The 13,284-nt window shown below is 35.8% G+C and overlaps 1 protein-coding gene across 2 annotated transcripts in view; it reads right to left on the bottom strand.

Annotated features, from left to right (window-relative positions):
* Positions 1–13,284, bottom strand: part of CNTNAP5 (contactin associated protein family member 5) — a 934,370-nt gene that overhangs the window by 489,275 nt on the left and 431,811 nt on the right. For both annotated transcript variants that reach the window (XM_069066887.1, XM_069066888.1), the window contains exon 7: positions 4,998–5,141. In XM_069066887.1, coding sequence (XP_068922988.1) covers positions 4,998–5,141 — 144 coding nt within the window. The remainder of the gene's footprint in view (positions 1–4,997; positions 5,142–13,284) is intronic.

Consider the following 13,284-nt stretch of genomic DNA (forward strand, 5'->3'; position numbering starts at 1 on the left):
TATTAAAATTATTATAGACAATACCAATATTGATAATATATTTGTATTTTTCTAAGACATTTTAATATTCCTCTATATTCTGGACCTAATAGGCATTTGATTAATATTAATAGTAATTATCACGTATTTTAATGTATTTGAAATCTCACTGATTCTCTCCAGTGATACATACAATGATTCATCCATGCCTGACCATCCAATGTTACCTTGACAAACACTTTTCCTAAGTGGTGGTGGTAAATATGTTCACCGATAAACTAAATTATTGTTGCATTTTATGATATCAAAACTCATAAACACACACCACCATAATTAATAATAATAGCAGTCTATAATTATAAATGGGAAAGTAGGTGGTTTAGTGGATAGAAAACTGGGCCTGGAATCAGGAACACCTGACTTCAAATCTAGCCGTGGACACATTATGTGACCCTGGGCAAATCATTTAACCCTATTTGCCTCAGTTTCCTCATATATAAAATAAGCTAGAGAAGAAAACAGAAAACCACTCCAGTATCTTTGCTAAGAAAACCCAAATGAAGTCATGAAGAATTAGACAGAACTACAATGTCTGAACAACAAAACAATTATTAATAACTATAAAACAATTATAAACTTTTTTGGGTCCTCTTTGGAAGGATCTCTATGGAATTCTGGTGAAGCCTATGGTCATATTCTCAGAAAAAATATGTTTTCTCATATACATACATACATAGTACATACACATGCATGCATGTGTATATATAATAGAATATGTAATAGAATATACAGAATTATAATGACAACCCAAGGGTAGTGAAAATATATATTTTTTTCTATCAAAGCTCACGGACCTCTTGAACTTGGTCCATGGACTCTTGGAGGCCCTGAAGATCCATAGTATAATATAGTGATATGGAAATATTAAGTGGCTAAAAAAAAGTAATGGAAGTGAAATAAAAATGGCATTATTCATTGCACAAGCATTTGTAAAGTAGCTGCTATGTTCCAGGCATTTGGATACAATTTTAAAATATCAGTCCCTACTTTTAAGGAAATTGTATTTGATTGGGATCTGTGGAGAGAGGGAATGAAAATATGTATTTTAAAAAGTAGGTAGAAAATGTATCCTGGCAAATTTGGTGCTCTTTGTACATAACACTTCCTCTCTCAATCCTGTCTTTTCCTCCTTCCTGAAATGATGTCACTCCTCACATCTATCTCCTGACTTTCATGGCTCTGTCAAGTCTCAGCTCAAATCCCAATTTTGCATGAGTCCTAACCAGTCCTCTCCCACCCCCAATGACTCTCTTCTGAGATTATTTCTTTCATATGTGTATGTGTGTGTGTTCACACACTTTCATGTGGGTAAAGATAAATGGATGAATGGAAAGAGAGATAGCTAGCTAGCTAGTTAGATGGATACACAGAAATATACAGAAGGTATGTCCGATGGATAGATAGATAGATAGATAGATAGATAGATAGATAGATAGATAGATAGATATAGACAGATACATACATAGAAAGATACATAGATAGGTACAGAGAAACATAGACAGATGCTTGCATGTTTTCTGTTCCATCTGAATGTTAGTATTTGAAGCCCTAGACCAATATTGGGGTGGGTGGGGAAGAGGTAGGGGGTTGTTATTTTGTTTTGTTTTGTGATCCCACTGCTTAGCAAAGTAAATGATTTTTTTTTAAGCAATTGGGTTTAAGTAACTTGCTCAAGGTTACATGGCCAGTTATTTCTGCGAGTGGTGCTAAGTATCTGAGCCTGGATTTGATCCCCAGGTCATCCCGACACTGGGGCTGGTGGTCTTACTTGCTGAGCCACCTGGCTGCCCCTAAGCAATTGGGGTTAAGTAACTTGCTCAAGGTTACACAGCCAGTTGTTTCTGGGTGGGTGCTAAGTGTCTGAACCCTGATTTGATCCCCAGGTCATCCCAACACTGGAGCTGGTGCTCTTATGTGCTGTGCTACCTGGCCACCCCAGCAAAGTAAATTCTTAGTAAACATTTATTGACTATCAAACTAGTTCAAAGAGGGTAGAAAACTGGTAACTGGAGATATTAAGGCATGCTTCTTGTAGGAGATAACCAATGCACTATGCTTTAAGGATTCCAGTGCGCAAAGGTGAAGTGTACGTTCTAGGCACGGGGGAGGTCTTGTGCAAAGGCACAGACATAGGGGATTTAACATGATATACAGCCTGGGCAGTTTGACATGAGCATAAATTTCAGGAAAAGGGAATAATGTACTATAATTCTAGAAAGGAAGGTGGAGGCCAGATTGTGAAAGTCCTTAAAAATCAAAGAGATAAATTTCTATTTTATTCTATAAAAATAGAAAGACCTTGGAACTTCTAGAGAAGAGGGTGTTTTTTTTTTTTCTAACCTGTACTTTAAGAATATCAAATTGACAGATGTGTGGAAGAAGGACTAGAAAGGCAAGTGATTGGAGACTGGCAGGGGCAGGGGGAGGGAAGCAATATAACATTCCAAGTAAAAAGAAGTTCTTAACAAATATGATGATTATGTGAGTGGTAATAATTTGAGAGACTGGAAATTTATTATAAAAATAGAATTGTATATAATACTAGCAACTTATTTGATATGAAGGAAAGAGAAGAATTGGGAATCATAATGTATATGAGAGTATTATGCAGAATCCATTTATAAAAATGAAAAGATTAACCCTCTTCCTCTAAAGACAAGAAAGCAGTATTCAAATGCATATGAAAACCCATTGGGGTCTAATTTCTTTATTCAAATCACTAAAAGGAAAAAGGAGTCAGCAGTTATGCATACATACAAACACACATACACACAAACACACATTTATATGTATATATATATATGAATTTTAATGTACTATAAATTCTATTATGATTTTCTCTTTCCCCCACTTATTTTTCTTTCTTTTTATCCCCCCCTCCCAAAAATATTTTAAAGCCTCTCTCTTTATAGGAGCACAAAATACTTAAATTTCCAATCATTCTAAAGGTTATTAGTTAATCAGTAAGACAACCTCATTAATTGAGCAATCACAATGTACAGGGCACAAAGGAGTAAAAACATGACCTTTAAGGAGTCATCTTCATGAGTGAACTTCATAAGTATAGAAATAAGGAAGATGACATCTCTTTCAGGCACTAGAAATTCTGTAATGCCTGAAGAACAGACTGGATATATTGAAATTTGAAAGGCATGTCACACTTAATAGGTCAAGTGAACTAAAAAGTCAAAACACTTTAGTCATGAGAAAAAGAAGATAATTATGAAAGTGACTATATTTTTTAATTGGGAGGGGAATAAAAGAAATTATAATAAAGTTAATGTCTATAAAATGTAGTAATTCTTGATAAGGGGAGTGGGAAATGGTTCACCAAATTAAAAAAAATACCACAATTCTTTTCAACATCTTTTATAATATAACAATTTAATATAATACATGTATATAGTTCCCTTTCTTTTCCTGATTACAATATATTTGAGGAGATTGGAAATTAATACAGGAAAAGTAAAAGAAAATTACCTAAATAGAATTACAAGATTATAGTACATAATAAAATCATAAACCATAGCAAGATTAAGTACATCTGAATGGTGCCAGGGGTGGGGAAACTGTGACCTTCTAGGTCCTTGGATGCAACTTTTTGATTGAGTCCAAGCTTTACAGAATAAATCACTTTATTAAGGGGTTTTCTTCTTTGAAGTTTGGATTCTGTCAAAGGACCTCACATTGAGGACCTAGTAAAATACTATAGCTACTATGAATTCAGAGGAGTAAGAGATTACTATGAGATGGAGTGGTCTGGGATATTTCATAGCAAATTGGTTTTGTTCAGATGAGTACTGTTGGATCATTAGAAAAGAAAGAACACTCCAGACAGTAGGGATGGTATGGGCTAGACATATGTTTGGTCAAGTATGAGCAGATTAATACTGATGACATGGCAGCTATGCACTAGCAGTGTGGGGTATAAGATCTGACAGGTAAGTTGGAGTCAAACTAAAGAGGGTAGCAGTCCACTGCTAATGGGGTTTAAGAGAGATATGAATATTGGGGCATATATCCCCAACATTCTGAGTTTGATATTATAGTACAATACATGTTGCCCCTTGATGCCACTGTCAGAAATCAGATTCACTGAGTCATTTCTTATTCAACCAATCAACCAACCAAGTAACAAACAACAAAAAGCCCTTTTGGATACATGCAATGAAATAGTCATTGGCTCACCAACAAAAGTTGAACAAACATAGTCTTAAATGATAAAGACATAAGAAAATAATTATTCACTGCCCTGACACCTCAAAAGTGCAACATTTGCAAACTATAGTCATAGGACAAAGGTTAAACCATACCCTTAGTAAGATGGGTTTTAATATCTTTTCAGATAAAGAAAAAAATAGACAAAATAACATGACCACGTAGCCTTCCCATATGCCTTGGAATAGTAATAATTTCTTCCTCTAGTGGAGGACCTTTCCTCATTCAAAAAGTTGACAACTCTTTCCACAAAGAAAATAGCTATCATTTCCCACACTTATCCTGAGATAGCAACAATCATGTTTTCTTAAAAGCACTATATACTAAGTTTGACTTTTTTCAGGTAAACTCATTTTCATTAAAAATTAAGTTCAGGGGGTCAAAATCTGCATGTCCATAGTTATAAAGACATTTGTGATTCCATCAGCTGCCTTGCGGGCAGTAGCAAAAAATGATTCAGCTTAACAAATTCCTGACTGCACTTCTAACTACAGCTGACTCAATTCCATGAGGGAAATGGAAATCTTTGAATTCCTGCTAATGTGTTTGTTTCCCTCGATAGCTCTATTGATGCTGAAAATCTCTACATTCTTCCAATGACCCAATTATACTTGTGAACCGCTATTGACTGAGAGCAGTATCATCTTAGTTGGCAGACTGTGTCTAGTAGAGAAAATCAGGCAAGCTTACCAAAAAGTAGCTAGAAATAAGCAGGTGCAAAGATATGCTTTCTGACTTACCACAGTATAGATCTGATGCTTGCGTCTTTTAGCCAAATCAATTACGTTGACTCCATTATAATAAAGGTTTTCAATACATCCATGAAAGTTTTTCTTCAGGAATGTTCCTGGTTTGCCTGGGACTGGAATTCCTCCAAAACTGAGCTTTGGGGAAAAACAAATCCAACCATCAGTTATAAACTGCAAAGGAGCAGGAAATGTAATGAAAGAAAAAAAGAGAGAGAGAGTGCATTTTGCTTTATCCAATTGTATGTGAGAGCCAAGTGGCTCAAATAATTATAGACTGCCACTTGATTACACATTGAAAAAGATACTGATTAGCCTACTTAAAAATAACTATAATTGCTGACTTTTTAGGGGCCTATTTTACAAAACCTTTTTTCTTATCCTTTCCAAACCCGTTAAAACTAAATAAAACAATAATTTGCAAGAATGGAGGAAAAAAATGAAGGGAAATCAAAGTCCTTACATTTATGTCACACACAAGAATCTATAGCAACAGGGTCATTCATTGCATAGCTTAAGAATAATCAAAACACTAGTTCTACCAGCAACCAATCTAAGTAGCAGGTCAGTTGGTATTGTTGCTAGCAAACAAAACTTTATGAAACACAAAGGAAATAGATTGTTCCTAATCATTATATATCCTCTTCATCTATAAAGTTCTACCATCTCCTCATCTATGCTTAACCTGATGCAAAGCCATATACAAGCAGCTTTCCAGAGGACTGCTGCTGTGATCAGCTTTGCAAGATTCTGATTACACAGTATAGTGAACTCTCTATTCAAAAACAAATCAGAGCAAAACATTCACAGAAAATCAAGCAACAGTGTTCACAATGTTACAACTTATCACAGAAAATAAAAATGCAGCATTCACCATGTCACAACTCGACAACTTATCACTAAAATGGTCACATAGTTTTCACCAAAGTGGTCACACAGTTTTGAACAAACTACAATCATTTAGTCAATCAATCAGTAACTCAATCTTTCAATCATAAAGGACAAAGGACAAAGTCCTCCACCCATGGGGCACACTAAGTTAAAAATCAATCACTATTCAATCATCAGTCACGACTCAGTCATCAGTCACTCCTCAGTAACCTCTTAAGGGGTAGTGGAAAATACACAGGCCATCTACCCCTGGTCACACGTAAATGACAATTTCATCACTACTCATTACCCACAGAGAGGTCTTTTCATCTTGACTCAGGGCAGGGTTTCAGATTCCACAGTCCCAGCTCCTGCCCAAATCTAACCAACTGCCACCTGAGTTCAAAGGCGGACAGCTCCCAACTCCTTGTCCAGCTCTCTGTGCAGTTCCTGCTCCATATTGGAGCTCACAGTATCCAGTCCATTTCAAATTCTTCACAGTCTCTGTTCCTGGGATGAGGCTTAACAAAGCCACAACAACATTCATTCAAATTAACAAAGTCACAGCAACATTTGTACAAAATACTGGCACCACAGTCATGCTTCCTCAGTCTTCAGTAGCTCCAGCTGTCCCTCAGAAATTTTCAGCAGCTCTGTTTTCAGAATCAAAATCATTTTCTCTGCAGAAGTCCTAGTCCAGTAGCAGCAGCCCAGCCTTCAGATGCTCATCCCAAGAAGTTCTGACTTTCCCAGCTTGTGCTCTTCCTTATATACAGTATAGTTCCTCCCTGTTCAGCCCCTTCCTGTTACATCAGCAACAGGGGTTCATACCTTCTATTCCTTTAACAGAAGCTTAATTTGAAAATAGGTGCTAAGTACCTGTCAGCATTCCAATACAAAGGGATCTTCAAATTTCATTACAGTTACACCTGCTGATCTTTCAGAGCCCAGCACAACCCACAAGAAGTCTTTCTTAACCATTCTAGCCCACTTTGATTTTTCCCTTTTGTGACTCTTTGGAATTTGCTCTGTATACCATTTAATTGACCTATCATTATCTACAATCTCATCCACTAGATATTTAAGGTAGGACAGTCATGTCTTAAAATAAATATTCATTCATTGACATTCTTCATCTCCAAGAAATTGATGTCTGATATAGCCCAAAGGCACACAGCAGGGCCATTTGTGTCCTGTAACACATTACCAATGGTACAATGTGCTGAAGAAGCAGCAAAAAGAATGTCATTAAAGAAACATGCATCAAGGAAAGGAGGTGGGTCTGTAATTGAGTGAAATTAAGAGATAACAATGGATAGTCCAGGGGATTTTTTATTGTTCAGATATAGAACAAGTCCTCTCGTTCCTTGGTGGGACTAGTGTTAAATATTTACAGGAGGTCATCATTAACAGTCTTAAAGAATGAGAAAAGAAGCATGAACTGTGATCAGTAATACTGTTACATTGGAGTACTCACATCAATGAGACCATAGGTCCACTGAAGTACTGAAGGAGTCTCATCATATCCTTAGCTAGACTGTAGGGTCCTTATGAGTTAGGCTATAGTTCTATGCTTCTTTTGAATTCTTTTCCTGCAACCCAAGCAACCACAGTATCTAGCATAATACAAAACATTAATATGTGAATTAGGTAGTGTAGATAAAGTGCTTGAATGTGAGTCAAAAAAAGACCTGAGATGAATTTCAACCTGAGGCACTTTCTAACTATGTGACCTTGGACAAATCACTTAACCCTCAATATCGTCAGTTTCTACATCTATGAAATGATAAAAATAATAGTACCTACTTCCCAGGATTGTGAGGATAAAATGAGATAGCATTTATAAAACCCTTTGCAAAATTTAAAGTATTATATAAATGCTGGTTATTAAATATCTGTTAATTCAATGAAGATTCTTGATAATTTATCAATGTTACTTAGGAGTATCCAATTTCTTCATTATAATCTCTCCCCATTCATTTTTTTTAAATCATCATAAATTCCTTGTCTTAATTTTTTTTTTCTAGCTTTGATGTGCAGACTTTTTTTTCTCTTTCTTTAGCTATGATGTGTGTGGATATATGTCTGCATATCCACATACTTATATACATGCAAATGAGATAAATGCATGCATATATACTGTATAGGTTTGTACATTAATGTATCATAGCATATGAGTGCACACACACAAATCAACATTAAATAACATCGTTTTCCAAGATCTTCCTATATGATAGAGATCCTTTTTCATAATCTTTTTTTAAAGCAATTGGGGTTAAGTAACTTGCTCAAGGTTACATGGCCAGTTAATTTTTGTGTGGGTGCCAAGTATCTGAGGCTGGAACCAATCCCGGGTCTCCCAAAGCTGGGGCCGATACTCTTACTCACTGGGCCACCTGGCTGCCCCTACTTTTTCATAATCTTAAAAAGGAAAAACACTTCCTTCTAATTAACTGTCATCCTGGTAGCAATAATGCAATACTGAAATTTAAATCCTTTACCCAGAGGTAGATAAAAATATTTTGAATATGAGCCTGGTAACAGATTGAAAATCAGTCATATAAGAGCCAATCTTTTTAAATATACACAGATTCTTTAAATATAGAAAGACATTACCAGAGCAGTTGAACACCAGTTTCAATCTCTTTAGGTTTTTCTCTAGTCCTTGTATGGTCATGACCTTTTCTGAAACCCATAGTTCTGATAGGTATTTTCCTATATTTTCTAATTGGCTCATGATGGGGCATTTTCTATGTACATAACATTTTCATTAAGAGCTTTTCTTTGTATAAAATGTGAGGTATTGGTCTAAATCTGTTTTTTCCCCTTACTGCAATCCAATTTTTCCAGTAATTTCTGCCAAATTATGAGTCCTTATCCCAGTACTTGGGGTCTTTGGGTTTATCAAATACTAAGGTATTTGATACATTTGTTCTGTATATTGTGTACATAATCTGTTTCACTGACCAATCTCTCTATTTCTTTAGTAATATCAAATTGATTTAATAATAACTACTTTGTAGTATACTTTGAGAATAGGCACTACTATAACTCCTTCCCATTTATTTTTATTATTTCTCTTTAGATTCTTAATTTGTTTTTTTTTTCCTTCTCCATAAAAGCTGTATTATTTCTAGTTCTATAAAGTAGTCTTTCAGCAGTTTGGTATGGTATTTAATAAGTATACTAATTCAGAGAGTATTGTTTTTTTTAATGTCAAAAAAAGAGGGCTGCATTAGATCATATTATCAGATTTAGGGGTTGTTTTAAATAAAATTTCAGTCAAGATGGTAAAGAAAAGGCAGTGACTTTCCTGAGCTCTCCCCCAAACCCCTCTGAACATCATTAAATAATGCCATAAAAAATTCCTGGGGAACACTAGAGTTTGTGACCACAGTAGAGTGGGGATCCTTGTCACAGTTACAGGCCAAAAAAAGTGCTTATGATCACTCACAGATCAGAGCACAGACCAGGAGAGTAGTAAACACACCTCTCTTTAGATCATTTAACATTGGAAGAATTGAAAACTTACAGATCCCTAGAATTACCTCTGAAAACAACTGCACAAAACTCCTGAAGATGAAAATGAGCAAATGACACACAAAAAATTACTATGGTGACAAGGAAGATCAAAACACAAACTCAGAAGATAACAAAGTCAAAGCTCCTATATACAAAGCCTCCAAGAAAACATATTAATTGGTCTCAGGTCATGGATGATTCAAAAAGGATTTTGAAAATCAAGTAAGAAAGGTAGAGAAAAATTTGGGAAGATAAATAGTCTTCTTTCAGAACTCACTAATCTTCCCATTTTGGGGGAAGCTTTGATTTTATGAGAAATTAAGAAATAATGCAATAAAATAAAAAGAATTTTTAAAAAGAACACTGCAATATATCTCACTGGAAAAAAATCAAACCTGGAAAATAGATCCTGGAGGGATAATTTAAAAATTACTTAACTACCTGAAAGACATGATCAAAAGAAGAGCCTAGACATCATCTTTCAAGAAATTATCACAGAAAACTGCCCTGACATTCTAGAACCAAAGGATAAAGCACAAATTGAAAGGATCCATCAATCACCTCCTGAAAGAGATACCAAAATGAAAACTCCCAGGAATATTATAGCCATATTCCAGATTTCCCAGGTCAAGGAGAAGATATTGCAAGCAATCAGAAAGAAACAATTCAAATATCAAGGAGACATAGTCAGGATTACACAAGATTTAGCAGTTTCTACATTAAAAGATCAGAGGGTTTGGAATATGATATTCTGGAGGTCAAAGGAGCTAGAATTAAAACCAAAAATAACCTACCCAGTAAAACTAGGTATAATACTTTGGGGCTGGGGGTGAGGAATCAATGAAACAGAGGGTTTTGAAGCATTCTTGATGAAAAGACCAAAGCTAAATAGAAAAGCTGACTTTCAAATATAAGACTCAAGAGAAGCATAAAAAGGCAAATAGGAAAGTGAAATCATAAGTAAGTTAATAAAGCTAAACCGTTTACCTATATTGGAAGATGACACTTGTAACTTGTAAGAACTTTCTCATTATTGAAGGAGTTAGAATATGTAGACAGAGGACAGAGATATGATTTGACTACGAATATGAAAGGATGATATCTAAAAATTAAAATTATGGGGTGAGAGATGAATATACTAGGAGAAAGAGAAAGGGAGAGGTAGAATAGAGTAAATTATCTCACAAAAGAGGCAAGAAAAAACATTTATATGGGATGATAGTGAGGGGAAGTGAGGTGGAGTGGGTGACCTTTAATCTCATCAAAACTGGTCCAAAGAAAGAATAATATACACATTCAGTTGGGTATATAAATCTACTTTCTCCTAAAAGAAAAAAAGAAAAGGAAGGGGATAAGAGAAGGGGTGGGGGAGTGTGATAGAAGGGAAGGAAGATTGGAGGAGGGAGTAGTCAGAAACAAAACACTTTTGAGGAGAGACAGAGTGAAAGGAAGGAGAGAATAGAACAAATGGGGGAGGGTAGGATGGGGGAGAAATTGTTAGCAATAGAAACTGTGAAAAAAATTTTGAAACAGTTTTCTCTGATAAAGGCCTCATTTCTCAAACATATAGAGAACTGAGAAAAATTTATAGAAATAGGAGCCATTCCCCAATTGGTAAATTGGTAAAACATGAAGTTTTCTGATAAAGTTATCTGGTCACATAAAAAATACTCTAAATCACTACTGTTTGGAGAAATGCAAATTAAAATATTTCTGAGCTACTCCGTCATGCCTATTAGAGTGACTAAAAGGACAGGAAAGGAAAACTACAAACAGTGGAGGGAATATGGAGGAAATTGGGAATTAATGAATGTACTGTTTGTGGCATTGTGAACTGATTCAATCATTCTGTGGAGCAATTTGGAATTATGCCCAAAGTGATATAAAACTATGCCTAGCCTTTGACTTAGCAATACCAGTACTAGGTCTGTATCCCAAAAGGGATAAAAAAATGCATTAAAGGATCTATATGTACAAAAATATTTATAACATTTCTTTTCTAGTGGCAAAGAACTGTAAATTGAGGGGATGTCCATCAATCAGGGAATGGCTGAACAAACTGAAGTATATGATTATGATGGAATGCCATTTTGCTAAAAGAAGTGATGAGCAGGATACTCTGAGAAAAACCTAGAAAGACTTTGCTGATGCAAAGTGAAATGTACTGGGCACAAAGTAGGAGAAGTAATATAAGATCATCAGCTGTAAATGATGTAACTATTCTCAGCAATACAAGGATCCAAGACAATGCAGAAGGATTTTTGATGAAAAATGCTATCTGTCCCTAGAGAAAGGACTGATGATGTCTGAATACAGATGGAAGCATACTTTATTTTTTATCTCTTTTTAACAATTTTTTAGTTTACATCATTCATTTCCACAAGATTTTGAATTACAAATTTTCTCCCCATTTTTCCCCTACCCACCACCCCAAATCAGTTATGCCACTGAATATTCCCTCCCCCAATCTGCTCTCTCCCATACCTTCCCCCATGTCCCCTCTGACTCTCCAATAGGGCACGGTGGATCTCCATAGCCTGTATATCTTATTTACCAGTTACATGTAAAATAATAATAATATATATAAAAAAATAAAACATATTTTTAAACATTTGATTTTAAAATTTTCAGATTGTTTCCCTTCCTCCCTCATCACCCACCCTCACTGGGAAGATAAGCAATTCAATATGGGCTGTACATGTATAGCTATGCAAAACATATCCATAGTGGATATATTCTGAAAGACTGACTATATTTCCCTCCATCCTATCCCACCCTCCAACTGTTTTATGCTCTGCTTTGATACTGTCCCTTTTCAAAAGTGGGTGCTTCCAAATTCCCTCCCCCCAGCCTGCCCTCCCTTCTGTCATTCCCCCTCTCATCCCCTTACCCCCGTACTCTCCTGTAGGGTGAGATACCCTATTTAGTGTGTATGGCATTCCCTCTCTAAGCCAAATTCAATAAGAATAAGGTTGACTCATTCCCTTTTGCCTTCCTGTTCTTCCCCTCCATTGTAACAGTTTTCCATTGCCTCTTCTATGTGAGATAGTTTACCCCATTCTGTCTCTCCCCATCTCCTCTCATTATATTACTCTCTCATCTCTTAATTTCACTTTTTAAGTATCATCCCTTCCTGTTACATTGGTCCTGTGCTCTCTGTCTATGTATACCTGTAACCATATAGACACATGGTCACATATGTATTCATATGCACATATGCCCTCCTATATAGACATGTGTGTGTGTATATATATATATATATATGTATATATGCATTTCCAAGTATTCTAATACTGAGAAAAGTTTCATCAGTGTAATGTAATACCAAGCAAAGGCAACTTCCCAGGTTCAAAATACCAGCATAGGTGCTCTCCATTTTATTCAGTAACAAACCCAGAAGAGAGAAGATCAAAACATGACATCATTCAAAATACAGCATTTACTAAGCATGATTAAATAATCTCCAAGTACTACCCAACCCCAGGACCTTCCAATCATTCAATCAATTACAAAGTCCCTGTTCTAAATACTTCTCCACCCCTAGGCTATACCTTCATTTGGTCCACCACAAAACCCCTCTTCTCAAATGGAGATTAGTTTCCAAACATAGGTAAAGTACCTTCATTTGTCAATCACAGAGCACAATAAGGTCAAAAGATCCCCCCCCCTGGATCACAATTGAATCTACCCCAGAGTTACATCAAGTTTAAACACAGCACTTAATACCCAAATGGAGGTCTTTTCTTCATCTTGACACGAGGCAAGTTCTCAGCAATCTTAGTTCCTGGGGAGACAAGGCTTACCAAGGCCATAAGATACATTGCCAGTCCCTTCATGAATTCATCCTCTGTCTGTAGAACAGTCCTAGAACCCCTGAACACATTAGCAA

This window comes from Petaurus breviceps, unplaced genomic scaffold, assembly GCF_028583685.1.
Source record: "Petaurus breviceps papuanus isolate PSGF00001 unplaced genomic scaffold, PetGlider_PUasm1.0 90731, whole genome shotgun sequence".
Classification (NCBI taxonomy): domain Eukaryota; kingdom Metazoa; phylum Chordata; class Mammalia; order Diprotodontia; family Petauridae; genus Petaurus; species Petaurus breviceps.